This window comes from Rhynchophorus ferrugineus, unplaced genomic scaffold, assembly GCF_030347505.1.
Source record: "Rhynchophorus ferrugineus isolate W39M unplaced genomic scaffold, kcgeb_rfMv2 rfM7, whole genome shotgun sequence".
Lineage (NCBI taxonomy): Eukaryota > Metazoa > Arthropoda > Insecta > Coleoptera > Curculionidae > Rhynchophorus > Rhynchophorus ferrugineus.
In genome coordinates, this window is record NW_027472586.1 from 35061848 (window position 1) to 35087600 (window position 25753).

The 25753-nt window shown below is 34.1% G+C and overlaps 3 protein-coding genes across 5 annotated transcripts; 1 reads left to right on the forward strand and 2 right to left on the reverse strand.

Moving 5' to 3' along the window:
- Nucleotides 1–156: 156 nt before the first annotated feature.
- On the reverse strand, nucleotides 157–676 carry mRpL55 (mitochondrial ribosomal protein L55). The gene is made up of 2 exons (XM_076410705.1): nucleotides 466–676; nucleotides 157–405 (listed from the first exon to the last, which is right to left on the reverse strand). Exons 1-2 carry the CDS (start codon nucleotides 625–627, stop codon nucleotides 256–258), a joined length of 312 nt encoding a protein of 103 aa, XP_076266820.1. The 5' UTR covers nucleotides 628–676; the 3' UTR covers nucleotides 157–255.
- Nucleotides 162–20747, forward strand: LOC143200257 (regucalcin). 3 transcript variants are annotated; one of them, XM_076410682.1, is made up of 9 exons: nucleotides 162–249; nucleotides 12512–12627; nucleotides 12687–12898; nucleotides 14219–14300; nucleotides 14360–14544; nucleotides 14608–14802; nucleotides 18127–18336; nucleotides 18405–18582; nucleotides 20627–20747. In XM_076410682.1, the coding sequence occupies exons 2-9, from the start codon at nucleotides 12618–12620 to the stop codon at nucleotides 20668–20670; spliced, it is 1116 nt and encodes a 371-aa protein (XP_076266797.1). In that variant the 5' UTR covers nucleotides 162–249; nucleotides 12512–12617; the 3' UTR covers nucleotides 20671–20747. The 3 variants fall into 3 exon arrangements, with proteins under 3 accessions (XP_076266797.1, XP_076266793.1, XP_076266794.1); XM_076410678.1 differs by lacking the exon at nucleotides 162–249 and adding an exon at nucleotides 3373–3538; XM_076410679.1 differs by lacking the exon at nucleotides 162–249 and adding an exon at nucleotides 3373–3538 and having other exon boundaries at nucleotides 18127–18333.
- On the reverse strand, nucleotides 699–2280 carry LOC143200256 (uncharacterized). The gene is made up of 5 exons (XM_076410677.1): nucleotides 1742–2280; nucleotides 1514–1687; nucleotides 1190–1455; nucleotides 923–1138; nucleotides 699–872 (listed from the first exon to the last, which is right to left on the reverse strand). Exons 1-5 carry the CDS (start codon nucleotides 2222–2224, stop codon nucleotides 740–742), a joined length of 1272 nt encoding a protein of 423 aa, XP_076266792.1. The 5' UTR covers nucleotides 2225–2280; the 3' UTR covers nucleotides 699–739.
- Nucleotides 20748–25753: the final 5006 nt, after the last annotated feature.

Genomic DNA, 25753 nt, shown 5'->3' on the forward strand with positions numbered 1-25753 from the left:
TTTTGAAGTGGGGATAAAGTATGACGCACTAATCATATGTCAATGTTTATGAGTCTTTCTTTCTCTTGCTTGGGTAATTAAAAAGAAACAAACTAACACGATTTCACGGCAGATGTAGTACACATGGGGTATAGGAAAATGAAAAGAAGAGACAAATGTCAATTAATTTTCTTTATTTTTTATATTACTTATTGGATAATACAAGGCAAAATAAAAACAAAACTACTCCATACTATAATAAAAATTGAAGTAAGTTCATTTCTTTTTCTTTAAATATTTGAGATATTTTGTCGAATCGAAAGAGTCTTCAATTTCCTCTTCAAATACCACTTTCTTTTTTGGCTTTCTCGCTTCTATTTTAGCTTTCCTCTCCGCTTCCGACAGCGTCCAAATATTCAAAGGTAACTAGAAAATACGTTATAGTCAGATAATGCAAAGACAAAATCAAAGGTTTCGAAACGGAACCTTTATTATCTGCCTGGGTTCTGGGTACCTGATGATAAATGTTGCCCCATCTGGTTGTACTAGAGTGGTGGGAAATGTCCTGGTATAAGTTAGTCTGTGGGGCCTCGTTATAGAAGCCGATAGTGAACTTAAAAAACGTACTTGATGACCGACGGACCCCATTTTAAAAATAAATGCTGATGAAAAAGTAAGGTTACGATGTCATCAGTTGAAAAATAAAAAAGAAGAAACTGTCAAGTTCCAAATAATTTATTTACCAAATTTTCTAGAATAGTTAACGAGTTTTTTTTGTAACAAAATGCCGAAACTTATTCAAGGTTCTATCTTGGATTTCACAAATGGCGTTGTATTTTTCCCGAATGTCTGCTCTTAACACATTCTGATTTTCTTTAAGCTTTTTTAATTTCCTGAAATAGACATAATGAAACTTTGTAGTAAACAAGGCAGGTTTACTTACAATATTCGCTCCATAACTTCTGAACTCTCTGTATCCATTTGTTCTTTTCTTCTAATCAGTTCTGTCTCTTGGGCCTTTATTTCATCCACCATCATTTGTAATTCATTCAATTGCATTTTCATAGCTTCTTTCGTGGAGTTCTCATTATCTAAACTTAATTGTTTATTCTTTAATTCATCCTTTTCATTGTTGTGAAGATTTAGTATGTGCTGTAAACTATGAGATATCCATGTATAAGAGATCTAAAATGAGATGCTTTATACTTACTTGTGCTGTTCATTCTGTAACTGTTTCCGAAATTCAGATAACTTATATATATCCTCAGAAAGCTGAAGCTGTTCTAATTTAGCATCACATATTTGCAAATGCTCTATCTGTTTATTCTGTTCAAACAGAAAATTATTCAAATCAATATCTTCTAAATTACTCTCTTCTATCTTTAAAGAGTCCAGTTTGTCCTTCAACATTTTATACTCTGACTCTGTAATAACTTGAGCCCTCAGATCTTGTTCTACTTTCTCTAACTTTTGAATCTAAAAAAAAACAATATGAACTTGGTTAATCTTTATGTGTATTTAATTAATAACTTGCTTCTTCTTCACTGATCCTCAACTCTTCTTTTAGTTTCTCTATTTCAAAGATTTTATGTTTGCAATTTTCTTCCGATTTCTCAATAAGATCCATTGTCTTTTCATATGCGGGCGTTATAGTGGCAGATATTCTTTGAAGCTCTTTATTCCAGTCCTGTATGTCTCTTAACTCCATCTGAAAGGGAATTAGTTCTACAAAAATATATGTAAAAAATAGTTGAAATAGTACCTGCTTTTGTATTTTCAGTTCTTTTAATTGCTCCTGATTCTCTTCCATATCCTTGAGTTGTTGTTTCCCATCAAAAACTTTATCGCAGATATTGACTGCCTCATTCTTAATATTACTTGTGAAATACAAAAAGTGTGTGAGTATATGAATGAGTATGTTCAAACGGAACGGATCAAATTGATACAAGTCTCCCAGTTTAAAATCCATGTTCATCAGAACTGGAATTTTACTCAACTTAAAAAATAAAACTTCTTCTTCCGATAGTCCCGACGGTCCGGATATTCTAGAAGACCTACTTGCTTCAGCAATAGTGTCCTCCAGTTCGTCCACACAATCCGAATAGAACTTTAATACAAATTCTCTAGTCGGATTTTTGATCATGTTAACTGTTATATTCATTTCCGGCCACCGTTTCATCACAAAATCAACTGTTTTTTGCACGAACTCGTCTTGTAACACCGGTTTCTTCTTTTTAGGAGGCATTTTCCAATTTCCAACAAAATCAACTCAAAAACCGTTTATTATTACAAATTTAAATGAAAAACTGACGTTTTTGTAAGAAAATATAGAGGCGCCATCTATCGTGAACACCACCAAGTTATTTGAAGAATTTATCGAAGTAATCTGTAATATTGATTTAAAAAAAAACGGAGATACATCACAATCTTTTTTATTAATTACTAGTTGATTAAAAAATAATTGCTGATATATTTTCAGGATGTAAAAGTGAAAACACCAATACGGAACTATTAATATATATGTTTATCGTTAATAAGTATATATACTGACGACTGAGTTTCTTTTAAGGAAATACAGAGTGTTATTTTATCATGAATTTTATTTGTTGCTCAAGCTATAAAAAAATTAAAACGTTACATTTGTTGTTGTTTCACGTCAATGTGATTTTAAAAATCGTTTCAGTTGCACATCAGATACACTTTTGGCACAAGGTAATATCTTTTTTTTCGAAAATCCAACGAAAAACTATCCACTATTAACCTTTCTGCTCATTGACTATTGCCGCACATATACAGCCGAAAATAAACAATTAGAGCTTTTAACAATTAGCAAATTCATATTATAAGAATAAAAAATAAGTTGTTAATGTCCTTACAAAAATAAGTTTAAGGTCATTTGCAAAATACAGGCGCTGTTGGACAACTTGTTCGATATTAAATATAAATAAAATCTTACAATTTCTTGACATTTCAAGTGACTTTTGTGACGTGTTATTGATTATATTTAGTTTCCATATTTTTCAGATGAGTTTTGAAATTGGAAGTTACACTACGCTGTTTAATATTTATTTTCTTGTGTAAAATAACTTTTATGGATGGTTAAGTTTGATGTAATTATAAGTGTAAGATATTTTCCGTTAAACACTCGTATACTAAACGACATTATACACGGAAATGCCGTCTTAATAATTGCATATATCACCGATTTCCAATGACCGATGCTGACCCTGTCGGCTTCGACGACGAAGAAAACGAAATTGCATCGACTGTTTAAATATCATAATTTTTTACGTTATGTAAGAGAACGCTATGGAAAAAAGTGACCGGCTAACCAACCGTTAAAACAGTAACTTTGGAAATAAGAGTAATAACAAAATGTCGACGGCCGTTTGCAACACGCTTTCGGTTCATATTTCGTACGACCGCGAGTCGCCGCTCCAGTATTGGCTCGTCGAGGTTTCGAACGGTACTAGTTCAGGACAATAAGGCGGTTCGGTGATTTTTTCGACAAGCGCGCCATGCATTTTCTTTTGTTAATCGTCCTGTGTTTCTGTCAAACGTATGTATTAAACAATCCTTTGACTTTGATTTTCAGAAAAATAAGTTTCTTTTAACATAATCCCAGATATATTACAATTTATTATAGTATTATAGTATGTTATGAACGTTTTTGTTCTAGTTCTAGTTAATATGTTTAATTATCGTATAATACGATATTATTAGCGTAATTTATGTTTTTAACGTTTAAATATATTTTATTCTAGTTGCATATAAGTTTTCACACTTTTGATTTTGAATATGTTTGATTGTCGTGGTGATAAAAGTTATAGAGAGATTTTGTATAATAAATAAGGAGTTATAGAGTTTTTGAAATTTAAGTGGGATGTTTCAAGAATCAATGTATTTTTTTATCAATTACATCTTACATTAGATATACTTAGTACAATGTTAATTTAGAAATTAATTGATTATTACTGCTTTGTGTACTTGCATTGATACACAAACAAGGCTATTACGGGATTAATACATCAGTATGCTTTTTCCTAACTACTACAAACACTAAACAAATTTGTGTGGTTTGGTTCGCTTCAATCTTCTGATTTCCTGCGGGCTGTTCAGTATCTGTATTGCTTCCATGTTGCTGTGATTTGGCAACCTTATTTCATATTTTAAGGCGAAATCTTGAATCGTATCCATTTGATTGAGAGGTCATCGTGCAGCTCTTCGTTGGTTACGTATCGGCAAGCGTTGTTAATTAATTGTAGAACTTTATTTTAGGTGCGTTGGATTACTAGTTGGTTTGATGTTTTAGTGCACCTCATATTTGCATCTCCCAAGACCAATTTGGCTTTATGATTGAAAGATAAAACAATCTCTTTGATTTTAGGTCAGGTTGAAATTATCTTTCGACTGACCAGTACAGTTGCCTGACTTTGAGTTTAATCTGCTCTGCTTTTTTTTTCTGATGATGTTTCCAATTTAACCTACCATGAGAGATATACTTCGAGGTATATTAAGTGATATGGTTAGGTTTTTGTCGTTTCGCCGCAACGCAAAAGTATCATGGACAGATTTGGAGCTATTAAGCTGTATTGTCCAGTTTTTAGTCCATTTGTAGACCTTGTTGACCGCTACTTGTACTTTTTATACATCCTTAAACAGAAATATATCTTTTGCCATGATAACTGTGTCGTCGGCAAATGTTCCAAGTACTGTTTCTTTTAAATATACAAAGTTTAATAAACTATTGAATTTGGAACATTTTATATTATCTTGAATAGAACTTAAATATGTTGAACTATTTACTTTGAAATGTTTTTTTAAATCTTTTTTTTACAAATATTTACTGTAATATTGTATTAGTTATATTTAGATGTTGCAATAAAAAATGTTTCATTTTTGGCTTTTGCTATTCTGCTCGTTTTTCTCATCCACCAAAATAAACAACACCTAACTATTATCTTTCTAATCACGTCTCGTTGAGAATGCTCAGTACAGTTCATCGTGTTAAGTTAAGTTTTGTGCATAATTTGGGAACTAAATAGAAGAGTCGAGACATCATTTACCAACTAAGTAAAAAAAGTCGCTGGCTTTGTCAAATTACATCTATCATACTGCCGGGCTTCAATAACTTCACTGTTCACTTATTGAATTGAATAAAGGTTCCTGTCATTTTCAGTTATATATTGTTAACATTATAAAAGACTTACAATTTAAATAACAACTGGAAACCGCATCCCTGTTAAGCAATGCTTTGCCACATTTCGGTTTGTAGTCCTGTGTAAAATGTGCATTTTGCTCATATATAAGCATAAAAGCCATTTCTAACATAGAGCAGGATCCCTAGGAAAGCTGTGCATTCGATTTGAAACAGCATTACATCCTGGGACCCAACACCTGAGATGTCCTCAGCGTTAAACACATCATTTTAACTAAAAAAACCATAAAATCACAGTTAACAAAATTAGAATATTTAACATGTACGTTCATACATTTTTTAAGTTTGCTTTGTCAGCCATGTTGAAAAATGCATTCAATTCGCAAGAGACGCTTTCAACAAAAGCTTTGTCGAAAAAAATTAAACCGAAATTCTTTGTATATAAATCAAATTGTTTCTATAGGAAGTATATAATTACCAAAATAGTCCAAAATATCCACTAAATTCTTCAGTATTTCCACCAAATACCATCTCTTATCTTCTAGAAGAGTCTTCTGAAAGCTGAATATGTCAAATTTAGCTTTGTTATCATATTTAAACTTCAAGCCATCTAGCCGCAAATGAACAAACTAAAGCTAAATAATAAAAACTTCTAAATTCTCAATATGTTGTGGACGAATTGCATAACAACTGCTACATGCTACAACTTCTCATGGAAACGCTCAGTAAAATCTATGTATTACTATATTTAAGAGGTCAATTGAAAAGTCCCCTTCCTACCATAGTAAAACACATTTTTTTGGCAAAATTTGGTTTTTTTATTCAACATAATTCCCTTCAAGGGTAGTACACGATTATAGCGATTCTCCAACTTTTCGATACCATTTTTTGTAATACGATGTATCCTTTGCTTCAAAATAGGCCTCAGTTTCAGCAATCACCTCTTCATTCGACGAAAATTTCTTCCCAGCGAGCATTCTTTTGAGATCTGAGAACAGGAAATAGTCGCTGGGAGGCAGATATCGAGAATGCGGTGGATGAGGAAGCAATTCGAAACCCAATTCATCGATTTTTGCCATCGTTTTCACTCACTTGTGACACGGTGCATCGTCTTGGTGAAGCAGCATTTTTTTTCTTCAAATGCGACTGTTTTTCGACGATTTCGTCCTTCAAACGGTCCAATAACGTTATGTAATAATCGCTGTTGATGGTCCTTCCTTTTTCAAGGTAGTCAATGAAAATTATTCCATGCGCATCCCAAAATACAGACGCCATAACCTTGCCAGCCGACTGTTACGTTTTCCCACGCTTTGGAGCGGGTTCATCGGGTACAGTCCACTCGGACTACTGTCAATTGGACTTGATCAACTGGTCGTTGTTTTTGGTCAAAAGTGAGCTCGTGCGGCACCCAGTTTACACAGAGCTTTCTCATACCCAAATATTCGTGAATAATATGATGTACACGTTCAGTTGATATCTTTAGAGTGTCTTCTATTTCATTCAATTTCAATTTACGGTCATTCAAAATCATTTTTTGTTTTTTAAATATTTTCGTCGGTAACAACCTCTTTTGGGCGCCCACTGCGTTCACCGTCTTTGGTGCTCATTTCACCGCGTCTAAACTTATATTGAAATAAACTACTCACTGTTTCTATAAATTTCATATAATAATTAAAATTAATAATAATAGTAGTAATACTATATATTTGATGTAACATGCAACAAAAACAAAACCCGCAAAATGCAAATTTTTTAATGAAAAAATGACCGAACAACAAACAATAACAATCAAAGACCAAACCAAAGGATTGGACTAGTCTCTCAAATCGAGCCCAGACCAGAAATCATTTGATACGGTATTATTCAAAAGATCTGGGCAAACATGAACAATGATATTCCGAAATCGTAACGAAACCAGTAGCAGTTTGCATTGGCCTAGATATCACCGCAGCCTGGCAGGGTGGGGGGAGAGACCTTAAAAATCGAAAATTCGAAATAAAATTCTTAATCTTCCATGAATTTCGAACTATTTCCTGGTAAGCGTCTGTCGTGGCCCGCTTGACGCTACGCAATCGGCGAGAGATATAAAAAATCGAGGAGGGTTAGGCCTGGTTATCGGTGGAACTCCGAGTGTTCGGACTGTGGAATTGAAGAAAATAAAAAAAGAATTGTGTGGAAGAAACTATTGTGGCTGTATAATTAAAAATAGTTTTTAGATGTACTATAATGTTGAAACAAATTATGTTTGATATCATTTTCGTTCAATTATTTTATTTAGATTAGAATTTTTTTTTGTATGTCAAAGCCAAAATAAACTAAAACTTGACGTATGTACAAAATAATTTTGAACAGACTATAATCTATCCAAAGTAGTAGTCATCTCAATTTATGACGTCAAAACGTCGCAATGTTGCCGCATCCACTCTAAGTTTTAATTTATTTTGGCTTATAACAAGATTCTACTTTAAATAAAATAATAAAACAAAAATATTATCAAATATAATTTATTTTAACTTTACAGTACATCTAATGCATACATTATCGAATAATTTAAACTACATTTAATTATACTGCCGCAACAGTTTATAGGTTATAATTGTTTTACATTGAATTTTTTTCCCGCTGCTGCAAGAGGAAAACAAGCTTGCGCCCATAACAAGTACTTCTTTTCCCCTGCTACCTCTATAAGGAACACAGATTTGCAAGTAAAATTAAACAGGCTATTGAATGGAACTAGTGAATTGGTCAGACAGACCTCTGTGTCCCAATTTTGAGGAACCAATATCAGTCTCCCATGTTTTGGTAAAATACAGAAATTTATGAAATGTTAAAATAATTCATGACTTACCTGATTCATTGAAGAATGTGTTCTTGCTTCAAAAAATTGCTAATTTTAACCTGTACATAGTATAAACCTGTACTAAACATTATGACTGTTGAGAGGTTTATTATTTTGAAATTTCTTGGAGCACGCAATTGGCGGAGGGTATTGAATCAATTGTTATTTCATTGTCTACCTTTTTCATTTAACTTTTATTGTCTTAACACTTTTTATTATCATCTTGCTATGAGTGACCCAGTGTCCCATTCTGAAATGATTTTATTGTATGCTTTTAAAACTTGTAATCATTTCAAAATAATGTCTGAAAATTGCACCTCTCGTGCATTATCTTTACCCCATTTAAATCCTATATTAGCTAACAATGTATGAAGGAATGTTCTACATACCTCAAAGACCATAGCTCATAGCTCTAAGATATCTGTGGATACTTCCCAAACATTTTTCTCTGATATTATTGTACTAAATTATGTTAATATTGAAAAAAATACTAATATCAAGCTGATCGTGATTCGTCACCCGCTTCGTATGAGGACCGTTTCTTTTTGGTGAATCCAAGATTATATTTTTGATTTTTTGAGATATTTTAATGACCGTGCCCATACTAATATTCAATTGTATAACTGCAGCACGCTAAAAACAATTTCAATAAAAGCCGTTGCAACTTCATATAACTATATTTTTGTCTCATACGCACTTTCAACGGCTGAAATCGTATCTCATAGACAAACATTTTATTGTCAAACAGGATAACGAATACAATGACCTACACCAATATATTCGGATTTTCCGCAGGGCAGTGTTATTGACCCATTGTTATATCTATTGTATACAGCTGACCTACCGACTCCAAGAAACACTACTGTTGCAACATATGCTGACGATACAGCGGTTTTATCATAAGAAACCTCCAACTTCATCTTAACAAAGTCGAATTGTGGTTGAAAACGTGGCGTACCAAGACAAATGACACAAAAGCTACCCATGTGACATTTACCCTTTGTAGAAGAACACGTCCCTCACAAAAATTGAATAATCATGAACTTGCGCAAGCAGACAACGTTAAATATCTGGGAATGTATTTCGATCGACGTTTAACATGAAAAAAAAATAGTTACAAAACGCAAGGAGCTCGAGGTTAAACTAAACCAAATGTACTGACTAATAGTGCATAAATCTAAATTATCATTAGATAACAAGGTTTTGCTTTATAAGTCAATACTTAGGCCCTTTTGGATCTATGGTATTGAACTGCAAATACTACTAGGGTACTACTAGCAAATATAACGTAGATAACCTCCAGAGGTTCCAGAATACTAATAATATACGTGCATATAATACGTGTCCAACAAACTGATTCAGCGCGATATTCCTATAGAACCCATAACGAGTGTGATTCGGAGTGTTAGTGTGAAGTACTCTGAAAGTCTATTAGTGCATCTCAATGCACTCGCCAAACAGTTAAATGTGCGCGATGACAGTGAAGTGCGTAGGCTCAAACGCAAACTGCCATACGAACTGATTAATAACACATAGAGTGATATTTAATAATCTTTAGAATAAGCTAGAATAGTTCTTAGAATAAGTTAGGATAGACTTTAAAATAAGTTAGAATAGTATCTAGAATAAGATTTAGATTATGCGTTTTACAGTACATCACTTACTGAAGTGATCTACTACATGTACCTACATATACAGGATAGTTATATTATATTACTAGCGACCCGCCCCGGCTTCGCACGGGTGCAATGCTGATACTAAATTAAATACACTACAGAAAAAATATGAACGTTGTATATAAAAACATAGCGGCCCGCTCCGACTTTGTACGGGCATAAAATATATATGCCTATATCACACAATGAAAACATGATTAAAATCGATCCAGTATTTTTGGTTCATTCATTACTGCCCTTGGCCTGCACGCATTAAATTTGGAGTAAAACAATTCCTCTTCCCCTATACTTACTATGAAGATTTCCTGCTATCTTTGGAATATCTAAATTCATACAATTTTTATTACATTACACATTTTTAAACGCAAATTTTAAATTTGTAATATCTCCGAAAATATTTGTTTAATTTACATGCTGTAAGGAACCATATTGATCTATATTAATTGCACACTGTATTTAAGGTACTTAATTCGATAAGGATTAATGCCGTATTGCTTAAAATAGCTTCGTAAATAAGCCATTTTCTCACGTAAAAAGTAAACAATAAAAATGGTTAATGTGGGTTATCCCTAAAAGATAAACATATACCATCGCGGACTTTTTTGTAGACCTTTTTATGGTGTACAATACTGTAGTACATTAATTTGATCTAACTCGTAGGGTTAGGCAGCGTTTTTGCTAATTGCTAAATAAGCCTAAAAAAATAGGTTAATTTACGACATCACGTTAGAAACCTCTAAAATTAGCAATGTTGCCTTAGTATATTATGCATGTATTATACATATAAACCTTCCTCTTGAATCACTCTATCTATTGAAACAAACCGCATCAAAATCCGTTGCGTAGTTTTAAAGATTTAAGCGCACATAGGGATATAGGGACAGAAAAGGCGACTTTGTTTTATACTATGTAGTGATATAACTGAAATCATATAATAATACTTATTGCCCGCTGGCAGATTGTTAACGTTCTAGGAGATTAATTTAAAAAAAAAATATATAACTATAAAAATGTTTACTTTTCTAACGAATTTTACTTTCAAGAGGGGGCCTCCATTATTTCATTTCTGTCTGAAGTAACTAATTAGAGACATAATGTGTTCTGTCAGGCTTCGATATTTGCAATCAGAGTAATAATAAGCAGCGATGTGAAATTTATCAAAACAAGCAAAGCGTTTACTGTTTTATAACCTGTAACTGTTATTTTGAAAAATTTTGACGTTTGACAACCCAACGAACGTACCACATAACATTGTATCTCTTTTTAACCGGAATAAAATGAGAAGGAAAATATTGTCTGACTGTAAAACGAATTTACAAATTGCGGCAGGCAATACATTAAACAATGTAATGACGTCAGTTCGTCGCTTTTTTGGATAGACTCTGCGCTAGTCCGAACATTCTCTTCTGTGTATCGTATTCTGCGTTTCGCTTCATTTGTTTCCGGTGCGAAGGTCGATTAATTAATTTATCGAGTTCACGCTGTGTTGGACTGGTTGCCGTAATACCGACCATTCTGCATACAAATAAAAGTGTTGATTTTTTCTTCGGCTGTCGACATCGGTCTGATTCCGTAACCGCGTTTTTTTTAACTCGTTTACACGAACTTTATTTGTCGACAATCGACGTTGCATCGGAACCATATAATTAAGTGATCATTATATTAATTGACATACCGAAAATTTTGCCTCTCTTTTTGAAGAAAATGTAAACATCTGAAGACGTTAAATTGGGCACGGTTAAAGCATATATCGAGAAAGAATTTTTAGCTAATATTTTTGTGTAATATGAGCTACAAATAAATATATTAAAATAAAACGAAAAAGGCCCAAATCAAGAAACCTGGTATAATTGTCAGATCGGTGACATATAGACAAACCACGCGAGTAGCCATACGGGCTAAGGGTTTGGCTCGCTGACAAAAACGTACTAGGATCGAATCTCGCTAAGGATAAGGTTTTTTTTTAAGTTTATAAAATAAAATAAAGGATAATGTTTATTAAAATTAAGTGAATGTTTATTTTTGACATTTGAAATGATATTAAAACGGCATGTGAGTCATAAAAACATTATTAAAAGAAGATATTTCATTTTAAGCAGTGTTTTGTGTTACTTTCGGTTATTCCCGCATTTTTGGAATTATTAGGGTTATGACAAGTTTGGATAAAAAAACGATTAACAATGGTATGGTCACATAAAGTTATATTTTAAATTTTTTTGCAGAGAAAACAAATTGATGTGTCCACTCTATCAGAGGGTATATAGAGTTGTGCAAAAAAAAACCCGACATATTTGAACATTTTAGAAAATTCGAAAATACAAAAATCGTTTACTTTCTTTTCTTAAACGATATTCAGATTTTCGAAAGAAAAATGCAATTTTATTCAAAAATTTAGGTAAAGAAATAATTTTTTTAATCAGCCTGGTGTATTTATTGTTTTTGCAGTACATATTTTTGGTGAAAACTATATATAAAATATATATAAGGACTATATGAATACAATTTTTTGTAAACCTTTTAAAGAATTGATAAATATTAACGTGTTTAATGATTAATGGAATAAGATATGTGACTATATGATATTTTATTATTTAGATCTTGTATCAATTATTTTTATTTACTTTGTAGGTCTAAGTTTATTGTTATAATCAGAAAAAACGTCGTCGGCTTCTAGGGTAAGGATTTGATCCCAGAGCAGCAGCGAACTTGTTAACATACTATTTCGCTAGCTAGTTTTTTGACTATCGACTAGTTCGATTGTTTTGTGACTATTACCCCTCTTGTTTGTTATCAGTCGATAGCTCTCAACGCTGGTTTATTCCAATTCCACGCACTGAAATCCAGTTTTATTTGTTTCAGCGCGTTTTCACAAAATATTACCATTCAAGATGATGTCGCACCGGCAAACTTCGATTCCCCAGCGGTGTTTCAAGTAACCCAGCCGGTAGACCACTCGGAAGGACCAATGTGGGATGGTAACATGACATTATTAACTACCTTACACTATTCATTGCGAACTAATATCTCTTTCCAGGTCGCAAAAACCTCCTCTACTTTGTCGACATACACACAGGTCGAGTTCTCAGCTACAACTACGATACGAAGAAGGTGAACTTCATCACCCTGAAGGGCGAGGTCAGCTCGGTAATACCGGCCAAGAAGAACGAGAACATCCTGGTTCTGGGCCTGGATAGATCTCTGGTCGCAGTGGAATGGGACGGGGAGAGTGAGATAAAAAATCAGAGGGTCAGAGTTTATTATATATTATTTTTTATTATCATTTATTATATTGTTACTAGTCGTTGCCGACTAATCTAAAATTTCTCTTTGTAATTGCTTATATCTAGGTACAGATAACGGTCTAGTTCTGGAGAATCCCCGTATGCGCATAAGGATTTGAATGTGCAACGTTGCCAGTTGTTGAAAATCATACGTATACTTGAAGAACATAATTGAATAAACTTAAAAACAAAATAACTTGAATAAATTCGCTTACCATTCTTCCGTCCATCGGGCTACCCATCTAGCCGCACTCATTCATCACGCTCTTGACCGACGTAAAAAGCTTGGACCAACTCTCCTGGACCTAACCAAAGCTTTTAACAAGGTCTGGCACGTCGGTTTGATTGCGGTTAGGCCTCTCAGAAGACCGAACTCTCATAAAGTACTACCTATCGGACAGATCTTTCTAGGTCAAGATCAGGAAAACACTTTTCAATCGAAAACAAATCGACCCTGACGTACCTCAAGGTTCCCCGCTGGCCTCAGCCTTATTTAACCTCTTCATTTTATTTCAGATTTACCGAAAAAACAGCATATTGACGCTGCGTTTTATGCTGACGTCGCTGCTTTTTTTACGGCCTCCAGGTTCGAGGTTACAATTCAAGAACTATTACAGAAGCAGCTCGATCGTGCGGTCAAGTGGTTCAAATTCTGGATGTTGCAAATATTAACCCCCTGAAAACCCAGGCCATCATTTTCTATAAGAAGCGTTACGCACTGTGCGTCTCGCAACTTAAGATCAACACCACAATAATTCCATGGCTGGATAACGTCACATACCTAAGTCTTGACTTCGAGCGACGATTCGGTTGGCATTCCCAAATCCAGAAAAGTTCGGGGATAGCAAACCTGCTATCTTCTCTAATCTGCCCTTCTAGCAGACTTCCCATCTCCATCAAATGCTTATTTTACAAGATGTTAATTCGGCTCGTACTCCTCTACGGATCTAATGTCTACTTCAAGTTTGTTACACCCGCCCAGGTCAAACGGCTTCAAGTTTTCCTAAATAAGCTCCTCAGGAGAATATTAAATACTTCATGGTTTGTCAGAAATAATCAAATTCACAGGGAAACTGACACTCCAGAAATCAAGCACTTCATATCTCAATCCTTCCACAAACGACAACTCAGCTTAAGTAATTGTAAGTTAGTTGGCAACGACTAGTAATAAATAAATTAAAATTAATAAATAAAATACATATCTGGCACGTTTTCTTAGCTTGAATTTGCATTTAATATTTTACTGATCTTTACAATAAAATGTATTATATAATTCGTGTTTCAGACCCTTACAACAGTGTCACAGCAATTTCCTCAAAGCAGATTGAACGATGGTAAAGCGGATAAACAGGGAAGATTGTGGGTGGGTGAGTAACACTAACCAGCAACTGTCTCTTGTGATTTTTTTACTGTATTTTGTCATTAGGAACTATGGGATACCAGAATCCCTTAACCAGAGCTCTGGCACCAAACCAAGGAGCTCTGTATAAAGTTGTAAAAGACACGTTCATCAGTCCCAAGGTCGAGATAGCACCAGTAAACATCAGCAATGGCATCACATGGAACAAGGCCAATGACAAAATGTACTACATCGATACTCCTTCTCGAAAAGTGAGTGTAACATTGATATTCCTTGTGAATTAACCACTGAGGTTGATGTAACTGTAATGTAAGGTTATGGAGTACACGTATGATAACGAAAAGGGCGACATATCCAGTCCCAGGGTGGCAGTCGACGTCGAAAAGTTCGCCTCTGTAGCCGGCTTTCCAGATGGAATGACTGTCGATCAAGATGACAATCTGTGGATTGCCTTGTATGGTGGAGGTTCTGTCATCAAGGCCAATCCTGTTACGGGACAACTTTTGCAGGTATGTCGTACGTCCAATTCTTCTGATGTTTGTTATCTTATAATTAGTTATAATTAGCAATTGTGATGACTTTTTTAATTAACCTATTAGAGCTTCAACAATCTAACCGTGGGCAATAATCTTAATATTAATATATCCACATGATCTCTCCAGTAAGTAATCTGCTGTACAAACTTATGTCAGAGTATTTTGTACTAACACCTTAAATCACACTCATTATTATGATGCCGTAACATTGACGATGGTTCGCAAAACTTTCGCAGTTCAATACCATAGATAACCTTGTTATCTATGATAATTTAGATTTATCACCTATCAGCCAGTACATTTGGTTTAGTTTAAGCCCAGGCTGTTTGCGTTTTTTAACTATATGTTTTTTCTCTATAAAACGTCAATCAAGATACATTCCCAGATATTTAACATTGTATGCTTGCGGGAGTTCATAACTATTCATTATTACTGGGGGGCAAGTCCTTCTACAAAGGGTGAATGACATTGTCATAGATTTTGTCTCATTTGCTTTGATACGCCACGTTTTCAACCACAATTCGACTTTGTTAAGATGAAGTTGGGGGTTTCTTGCGGCTGATATTGAATCCTCGTGTGATGATAAGACCGCTCTATCGTCAGCATATGTTGCAACAGTAGTGTTTCTTGAGGTCCGTAGGTTAATAGTTTACTCATATATTAGATATAACGATGGACCAAGGATACTGCCCTGTGGAACACCTAAATATATTTGATATAGATCAGTGTATTCGTCATCCTGTTGCATAATAAAATGCATGTCTGTGAGGTATGAGTTCAGTAATTGAAAGTGCGTGTGGGGCAAAACCTTTTTCAATTTAACCTCCAGTCCAATGTGCCACACTTTGTCGAAGGCTTGAGACTTTGTGATTCCCTTCTGTGATTATTTTGAGTCCATTAATGTATAGTTTTTTTTCAAAAACTTTGGAGACCCTAAGTAACAGGTTAATAGAACAATAGGAGCAGATGTCTTCCGATGTTTTCCCTGGTTTAAGAACAATAATGATTTGAGTCACTTTCCAAGTGCTACGAAAGTAATTAAGTCTTAGCAAGGCATTAAATATGATTGTTATTAACTTGATGCACTTTTCTGAGAGCTCTTTTAAGATTCTTTCAGTAATTAATTGAAATCCAGGAACATTTTATCACTGATATCTTGCATTGTTGTTTGTTTTACTTCCTTAGCATGCTGCTCCCTTAAATTTCTCATGCGGGCGAATTGTGACAAGGAATCGCATCTACCTGTATAAATAAATAGATATATAATAATCTATATAAATAAAATACGCGCCTAACTTCAGTACCATTGAGTCAAGGTAGATCAAGATCAAGATCAAGGTCAAGGGACAATGATTCTCTCTTGATTGATTTCTTTGTTGTATTCGTTATAGTCAGGGTAATGTTTATATAAAATCTAATTAAAAAAGCTTACGGACAATTTCCTCACTCTTACCTTTTACAGGTCACTTGTAATGTCGCCGGCCTGACACATAGGTGGCATTACTAGAATTAAATACATATGATTTTAGAGAGCCCTAACCCTCAAAAGATGAGTGTATAAATTTGACAGCTATCGGATCATTAGTTTGTGAATTGCAGTAGCATTTTGAGTGAAACAATTTTTGTTATAGTGAAAAAATTAATAAAAAAAATTTTGCGTGTTGATAAAATATTGCTTTTTGAAGAAAATATATGCGCAATGGACGCCCAAAAGAGGTTGTTACCGACGAAAACCTTTGAAAACTCCAGGAAATGATTTTGAATGACTGTAAATTGAAACTGAAAGGAATAGCAGACACTCTAAAGATATCAGCTGAACTTGTCCATCATATCATTCACGAATATTTGGGTATGAGAAAGCTCTGTGCAAAGCGAGCTCACTTTTGATCAAAAACGACGACTTGATGATTCGGGGCAGTGTTTGAACATGATCAAGCGTAATAAACCCGAGTTTTTTCATCGATATGTGACAATGGATGAAACATGGCTCCATCATTTTTCTCCGAAGTCTAATCAAGAGTCATCCGAGTGGATTGCACACGATGAACCCGCTCCAAATCGTGGGAAAACCCAACAGTCGACTGGCAATGTTATTACGTGTGTATTTTGACATGCAAATGAAATAATTTTCATTAACTATTTTGAAAAAGGAAGGACCATCAACAGCAACTATTACATAGCGTTATTCGACCGTTTAAAGGACGATGTCGCCGAGAAACGGTCGCATTTGAAGAAATAGAAAATGCTGCTTTACCAAGACAATGCCCCGTGTCAATCAATCAAAACGATGGCAAAAGTCCATGAATTGGGCTTCGAATTGCTTCCTCATCCACCGCGTTCTCCAGATCTGCCTCCCAGCGACTATGGGAAGAAACTTTCGTCAAATGAAGAAATGATCGCCAAAACTGAGACCTATTTTGAGGCAAAGGACAAATCGTACTACAAAAATGGTATCGAAAAGTTTGAGGGTCGCTATAATCAGTGTATGACCCTTGAAGGGAATTATGCTGAATAAAAAAAACTAATTTAGCCAAAAAAATGTGTTTTACTGCGATAGGCCGGGGACTTTTCAATTGACCTGTTAAATCTCATAACATGAAGCGAGTGACAAAGCAAGCGATTGACGAAACATTGGCCATAGACTTAGAATGCGATCTCCCTTGTATAAAGTTGTAACCAAGTTTTGTTCGTCCTTCGGCGAGGTCGCGCAAACCGAGTTTATTTACTGCTTGGGGAAATTAAAAAATACGATTAAAAATTTTATTTACATTACAGGGGGAAATTTAAGCACTTTTTTTTATAAAACATTTTATTTCAATACTCGTTAACATTTGAAACGTATTGAAAATGAAATAAAATCATTTAATAATATCTTTCCATAACAAAATCTTTTCAAATACAAAACCTAAGAAGTTATCATTTGATTTAAAATTTCTCTGCCGGCATTTTGCGGTACAACGTTGCCGAATTTGCGTCACAACAGAAACGGCGAATAATCTAATGTATTCGAATTGGAACTGGCAGAGGGCGGCGGGTTGGCCAGTACAATGAAAATAAAGCCTAAAAAATTTGTTTATTTATTATGTGCCATTGATCTGACGGCTATTCCTGGTTGCTGGATTTGGGCGTATTTCGCTTTGTTGAAATTTACTTATTTGTAGGGCAAAAAAAATCCAAAATTCAAGCTTCTCAGAGTTCGAACTCGTTGAATATCAAAATATATCGATCATGGCCAACATTGATACATTTGTGATTTATATTAGAAGTAACTTGTAGCTATTTTTATAACACCATTAGGTGGTTCCAATCCCAGCTCGAGATGTAACGTCCGTCATGTGGGGCGGACCGAACCTAGACATTCTCTTCGTCACCACCTCCAGGAGGTCGCTGACGGAGGACGAGCGCAAAACGTCCAACGCAGCCGGCAGTGTCTTCGCCGTCACCAACCTGCGAACCAAGGGTATTCCCACGCACTTCGTCGACATAGTGGATAATGCTCGAAGGGCAGTAAGTCAGGGGGATATATCGGCCGATGGACATTATATGAATGTCGTATTTTTCCTTCCGTTATACAGAATATCCTGGCGGAGATCCTGCTGAACACCAGCGAATTGTTTGCCCCGCCAGCTAGTAACGACATCACCAGCGGACAGGTCCAATCAACGGAAACCAGCCAGAGTCAGAGTCAGAATGCCGTTCAAGCTCAGGATCAGAATTCGCAACAGCGAAGAAACACGGAGAGACAGGAGCCTCGTAAGTTGCGTTTTCCGAATGTTTTCATTGATCAATAGACATATTAGGCGTAAAAAGGTAATCCAACGTTAAAATGTTGTCGCATCAACTCTGAGTTTTAGTTCAGTTTGGCTTTGACATACAAGGAAATTCAAAACTAAATAAAATAATTGAACAAACATGTTATCAAATATAATTTGTTTTAACATCATATTACATCTAATACATATATTATCGAAGGACTTAAAACTACAATAAAGAACACAGGTATAATAATTTGTAGGTTAGAGTTGTTTACATTGAACTCTTTTCTACGCCACCCATGAGGTAGAGTTTCTAGACCCGTTTTTTATGTAGTGGTATCTCTCTGGAGGCCTAATCCACCTAATTAACAATTATATATCTGAGAAACGTATTTTACTTTCATTCGAGAGCATATTTACCTTTTTACGTTTAGTTCTTCTTTCCTTCGATGGTGTGTTTACTTGTCAAGTCATCTTGATATCACTGTATATTTTATTTCTTCTGCTACTATATGTGTACACCACTCTTCATAAAATTAATCACTGAATTATATCTAATGCGTTTACCATATCTACAAAACAGTTAGTACTCATGCTCTCCTCATATATTCTAACCTAATGCTCATGTTTAATTTTGAAGAAATCTTTGACGCCTTACAATACCATTTTCTGCAGTTATATCCAATTAATTATGTGCACACCTTAATAGTTGTTTCCACTCTCATCACTCTGTCTCAGGAATTTCCAGCATTGCACAGCATTATCACGTAACCTGAAAGTTTCCTTCAGTTACTTTCATTTTTCAACTCACTGCCTAATTCAATCACTAAACTGGTAATTTCTAATCTGTTTAAAACATGTTTAGGATTCCACCATTTATCTATTACTTCCTCTGTATGTCTTATCGAGTTCATCCAAACCGAAGGTGTTATGGTTGACACTGCTTTCTTCCACATATCCAAACAGTTTCTGATGGAATCTACTTCTAGACTAATCGAACGCTATTATAACTTCTACCTTTTTCGATACACAAATTCAAATAGTTTATCTTCCTGGTCTTATTTTATGCCTTTAAAAATTTAATTCTTTTTAAGGCAATGTCTGGAAATTCCATTAATCCTCTCTGATGGTTATCTTTACACCATTTAAACCCTATGCTCTGTAAAAGTGTATGAAAGGATGTCTTATATCCCTCAAAAAACTACATGTCCATAACTCTTTTTTGTATACTTTCCAGATAGACAATTTTCTCTAAAATAATTTTATTAAATTATATTTATATCGATAAAATAGTTTGCGTACTTACTGCTCTTATACATTTCGTATATTTGGTCTCGAATAGAGCCAATATCAAGATGGTCAAGATTCGTTACCCACTTTGTACGTAGACGGTTTTCTTGGGTGAATCGAACGTATTACTCTTCATTTTGTAAGCGATGTTAATTATTAATAAATTAAAGCCGCAATCAATTTGTGACCCTGTTATTGTTGTTGACATTTTCAAACGAAATGATATCATATATTACCGCGATTTAAAATTTATCAAAATAATCTCCTCAAAGCTCTAAAATAACGAATTTTCTTGTATGTCAAAGCCAAACTGAACTAAAATTCAGAGTTGATGCGGCAACATTGCGACGTTTAGATGTCACAAATTTAGATGACGTATGTAAAAAATTACCTTGAACAGACTATATATATATATATATATATATATATATATATATATATATATATATATATAATGATGAAAAAAATTGAATGAGTATGAAAAAAAAGGCATCAGTCGTTAGTTTCCAATGCTAATTATAGATACGGAAATAAAATATTTAATCTATATGTTAGGGACATAATTGCCGATCGAAATTTAAAGGAATAGACTTGGATTACTTTTTCACTGATATTTTAGCTCGAAATCAATTAAATATTAATTGGTCAATTTAACCCGATTTAATTGATTTCTACGTTTCCCAACGTTCGCGGGTCGATTTACTTTAGTTCTGAATTTGTCGTTTGTACGATTTTTTTCCCTTCTGTTGCAGCTTTCTGGTCAGCCATGATAAATACCATTAGGAACTTTTTTTAGTTTTACGTTTGTAAAGATTTAGAAATAACCAATTTATTTTTCTACATACTGTTAAATAAATATTTTATTTTTCTATATATTGTGGTTTTATTTGTAGAGACAGCCCCGTACTGTTCGATAAGTTCGTGGTGCACCGTTTATTTGTTAAAAAAGGAAACATTTTTCCAGCAAAACTTCAACATTTTTTTTAAATCGAAATTAAACTTTAATGTAAAATGTTAAAGGTGTTAAATATATCATTTGTCTCGAGACAAGAGCAAGTATAGAAAAGAGGAAGGAAAGTTAATAGGGGGCGTTGTGACTTGTATCGAGTGGGTATAAATTACCACGAATCAAAATAAAGTTTCTCTTTTGTTCCAAGACCATAACTGGTGTACTAATTCCGTTCAGTCCCGAAGGTTCAGTTGAAGGTGATATGTTTTCATTAAAACAAGTCAATGATAAGAGAAAGTTAAATAAAGTAATGGATCAAGAACCTGATTATTTAGCTTTATCCGAAGACGAAGAAGAAAGCCCTAAGCAAAAATATTTAAGATATGATAAAGACGAACATCACTTAGAGAGTTCTGGGCTATATTAAAAAGATTCTGATATCGAATTGGAAATGGAGTGATAATGAATCTGATAGTAATGAAAATAGGATATATATTAGGATTTGAATCTGATGAATCTGGTCTAGATGAAAATAAGAATGTGAACTGAAGGATGTCAAAAAAACAAAACTGAACACCATTAATAACTGATTTAGATTATATAGAGATAGATAACAGAAGTAAGCTCATAAAGCAGAATAATGGTTTGAAAGTGATATATGAATGAGTTGAAAGTATTAGATGAAGAAGCAGAAAATGGGGATAGTAATGACCAATTAGTTATGATACCTCAGTGGTACTAGAAGACCATGGACTAGTGTAAAGCAGAATTGGATTTGAAGGAGCAAGTTATGAAGACTGGCATGGTAACCAACTAGGAAGTTTTAATGGATTCATAACATTTGATAAAAGCAATCCAGAGACATGGAAGAAATTCATTCGAAGAGAAATATATATATGTATGTTTGGCAGCCCAAGAACAAACTATATAATCGATATTAAATTGGACAGTGTTTTGGTGACTATTTCTATAATTGTTCAAAGTTCTTTGTTTATCACATAATTGTGTAGATTTATTTGATTAAATTATTAATTAAAGTTCTAAGTTAAAACAAATTTGTATGCATAATGTAATAGTTTTGTTCGAATAATATACTACTTGTCTCGATCCAAAAGCCAGTATAGAAAAGAGGAAGGAAAGTTAATAGAGGGCGCTGTGACTTGTATCGAAGGGTATTTTAGGGTAAAATGATGTGGCTCGGTGGATGGAGGTAAATCGAAATGAAACAGTGGTGTTTACATGTTGTGACCGTTATTTATTGACAATATAAAAAAAATGTGAAAATACCAAATAATAAAACGGATGGCAGCGGAGTTACCTGAAGACGAGGCTTGGGCAGTCGATGGTGGCACGTCTTAACCAAACGAGGGTTGAGCACTGAATGACCGAAATACCCTTCAATAATATCCCAGATAAACGTCTCGGGGTTGCCGCCAGCTATTCGGTGTCGTGTTCCAATTGGCACCCCGCCCGTGTTCAACATCTGGGATTATATTTCTGGGTATTTTGTAGACCGTTATTCCACGATGTAAAATTCGACATGCCTCAATTCGCTACAATACTCCCCTGCCAGAATTTTACATAAAATTACTTCAACAAAAATACAAAAATGTTTGCAAAAAAACATCAAATACAAAAAAAAACATATACCAAACAAAATGTGCTGTGTAAAATGAGCTTTGAAAACATATAATAGTTCGAACGGTTGCGATCTGGTACGGCTGTTGATATCTTCCGGTCCTACAGATACCGTTGCATCATCGTCGCTTTGGCACTTGAATACGGTCCATCGACGACGTTGAAAACAAGCTATTCTTCAGACAGGGCTCTCCTAATCGACGCTGTGGGAGGATCGATTGTTCGACGACGTGGTAGCTTATTTTCTTCGACGACGAGACGTTGGCCATTCTGGTACCTCGGCGAAGACATGACGAGTCTACGGTGACTGCAATCGGTACCTAGCTTCTGGAGCTGCTCTGTGACTAATCCGTAGTCACATACGTTAGGTTAATTCAGAAAAAACAAATAACGACGGTATCCGACCGAAGCTGCCCAAAGCCTTTCAAATCAAAATATCTGCCATTAAGACGGAGACGGCGAGCGAAGGAAGACATTATGATTTAAACATAGCGCCGAAAGAAATGTTTAGCCGAGACGCTGATGATTAAGCAGTGATGTAAAAATATTCCAAAAGATTGTGAAATAAAAATTTTGACAAAAAAAAAAAATTTAAAACAATAATTGGAAATAATGAAATTAATCGGAATAAAATGAAAATGAATCTTGAAGGTAAAATTGAAAACGAATCGAATTAAAAATATTTAAAATTTTGAAACAAAAAAAAATATAACGGTCACGTAAAATACACCATGTTCCACGCACCCTCCATTCACGAGTCCAAACCCAATATCGCGAAAGATCACGTCGGGGTCACCACTTTAGGGTAAAATGATGTGGCTCGGTGGATGGAGGTAAATCGAAATGAAACAGTGGTGTTTACATGTTGTGACCGTTATTTATTGACAATATAAAAAAAATGTGAAAATACCAAATAATAAAACGGATGGCAGCGGAGTTACCTGAAGACGAGGCTTGGGCAGTCGATGGTGGCACGTCTTAACCAAACGAGGGTTGAGCACTGAATGACCGAAATACCCTTCAATAATATCCCAGATAAACGTCTCGGGGTTGCCGCCAGCTATTCGGTGTCGTGTTCCAATTGGCACCCCGCCCGTGTTCAACATCTGGGATTATATTTCTGGGTATTTTGTAGACCGTTATTCCACGATGTAAAATTCGACATGCCTCAATTCGCTACAGTATAAATTACCAGGGTTCAAAATCATAAGTCCGAATCATAAGTGATTCGTAAAAAAAGGTGCAAAGGTTATGCTGAATTAAAAGGTATACTAGGCGTACCGGAAAGTCATTACCGGTTTTTCTAACAGATGTTCCTAGGCTTAAGTATTCAATGTTATGAACTGATATATGTCATTTGATTTTACTGACATCAAGCTACAAAATTCTACATGTTACATATTGAGAAGGTAACGTCATCATAGACTTACATCTCTTTGAAAATGTCAAGCTCAGTGGCTGAAAACGTACATTTGCATCAAAAGAAAAAAGCCACTGAATGTCATCAATCAAACAGTATCTGTCCACAGTAAATATAATATTGAAAACTGATATAATTAAAATTTTCAAAACTCTATATTTAAATTGACATTTTAACGAACTAAAGGTTAAATAAATGTTATTTTATAAAACAAATGCTAGTTATTAGTTATGTTATTATATGTTATTTTATTTTTAATTTCTACTAGATATTATTGTACATATCGTATATTGTAGTTTTTAGCTATGATTTAATTTTTAGTTTTTTTTATTATATAATCTGTTACTTTTTTTAAACACTTTTTAGTCTCCTAATTTAGATTGCCCAAAGTAAAAGTATATAATTTATTTTACAGTGACGCTTGTTAACTTAAAATTATTTAATATGAAATGTTTTCTGTAACATAAAAAAACTCAACAATTATTACCTACCTTTTCTTTCTTAAATGTAAGGATAAGAGTGAATGCATCATATCTTGCTTTCTTAGGATTGGCAACACATGTTCATTACTTTTTCATTCGAATACTTTTTAACTATAAAATGCTTTGAATGATTGACAAATTTACTTATTTACGTAGCAGCTTATATATGTGTTGTGTTACCTTGTAAAGTAATTTTGGTATCACTCTATTTATCCTTAGTTTCCTGTATTACTATCTAAATACATTTTTCTTAGTAAAATAAAATGGAATCACTGCATTATCCATAATGAATTTACCATATCTGCAAAACAATTAGTACTCATTCTCACCTAATACATTCTAAACGCTCATATATGTTTTGAAGAATTATACACATATATGCATACAAACCTTTCATACTTTACAATAAATTTCCACTATCCCAACAGTTCTTGCTTGTATATCCTTCTCAACCTGCATGTTTATTGTATTCATTCTTACCTCAACTTATATTCATTCGATTGGAATGAAATTTCTAAAAAAGTATATTACATAACACCTAATTAAACATTATCATTTATATTTACAGAGTGACAGTTTGAAATACTCCACTCTTAACCACATAGTACCTTCAAAACTACAATATTTTTATGTATTGTAAACCACTCCTTAATTACAGCCTTTGCCAAGCACTTGTTGAGATATTTTCGGTCATTATACTATCGTATTATCCATAAAAATAATTAATATTTTCTACAAGTTCTTTAAGACCTGATTTTCAAACTTGACTTGGAGTTTTAAAAAACACTAAATCAAATTCAACGATAAAAACGCTCTTTTTTCCAACATGAACTAAAATATATCTGCAACAAACTACTATTTAAATAAATTATCAGTTACCACCTTATAGGACCTAATCAAATGTTATTCTAACTTGTACCTGTTTCCATCGGCTTTTGTTGTCTTTAAATTCTTTTTGTTAGCATCTTACCAAGAGTGGCACAATGTCCCATTCTGAAATATCCATGTCTTTGTCTACATACACAAATTGATATCGTCCTTATATTGATATGTTCCTGTATTCGTTAAAAATCAATGTCTAATAATAAGTTCCATTAGATCTGTTCGTGAGATATCTGTATACTTTTTAAATCCTAGGTTTCCTAATAAATGGTTTACCTCAAATGCTGCATATCCCTAAATTTTTTACGCAGTTCCCAAAGTAACAATTTTATCTGACATAATTGCATTAAATTATGTTTATATCGAAACAACTACACACTGTTTTTATACATTACATAAATTTGATCTCGAATAGAGCTAACATCAAGGTGATTTTGATTCGTTACCAGCTTCGTGCGTGGACGTTTTATTTTCGGTGAATACAACATTATATTGTATTTCATTATTT

Excerpts from the sequence above, each read along its gene's own strand:
- mRpL55 (XM_076410705.1), bottom strand. The coding sequence starts at position 627 with ATGGGGTCCGTCGGTCATCAAGTACGTTTTTTAAGTTCACTATCGGCT. Across the intron at positions 406-465 it reads AACCCAGGCAGATAATAAAG|TTACCTTTGAATATTTGGAC; the intron begins GTTCCGTTTCGA and ends CGTATTTTCTAG.
- LOC143200256 (XM_076410677.1), bottom strand. The coding sequence starts at position 2,224 with ATGCCTCCTAAAAAGAAGAAACCGGTGTTACAAGACGAGTTCGTGCAA. Across the intron at positions 1,456-1,513 it reads TGAGGATCAGTGAAGAAGAA|ATTCAAAAGTTAGAGAAAGT; the intron begins GCAAGTTATTAA and ends GTTTTTTTTTAG. Across the intron at positions 1,139-1,189 it reads TTACAGAATGAACAGCACAA|TTTACAGCACATACTAAATC; the intron begins GTAAGTATAAAG and ends GATATCTCATAG.
- LOC143200257 (XM_076410678.1), top strand. The coding sequence starts at position 3,498 with ATGCATTTTCTTTTGTTAATCGTCCTGTGTTTCTGTCAAAC. Across the intron at positions 12,899-14,218 it reads GTGAGATAAAAAATCAGAGG|ACCCTTACAACAGTGTCACA; the intron begins GTCAGAGTTTAT and ends TTCGTGTTTCAG. Across the intron at positions 18,583-20,626 it reads CACGGAGAGACAGGAGCCTC|CTTTCTGGTCAGCCATGATA; the intron begins GTAAGTTGCGTT and ends CTTCTGTTGCAG.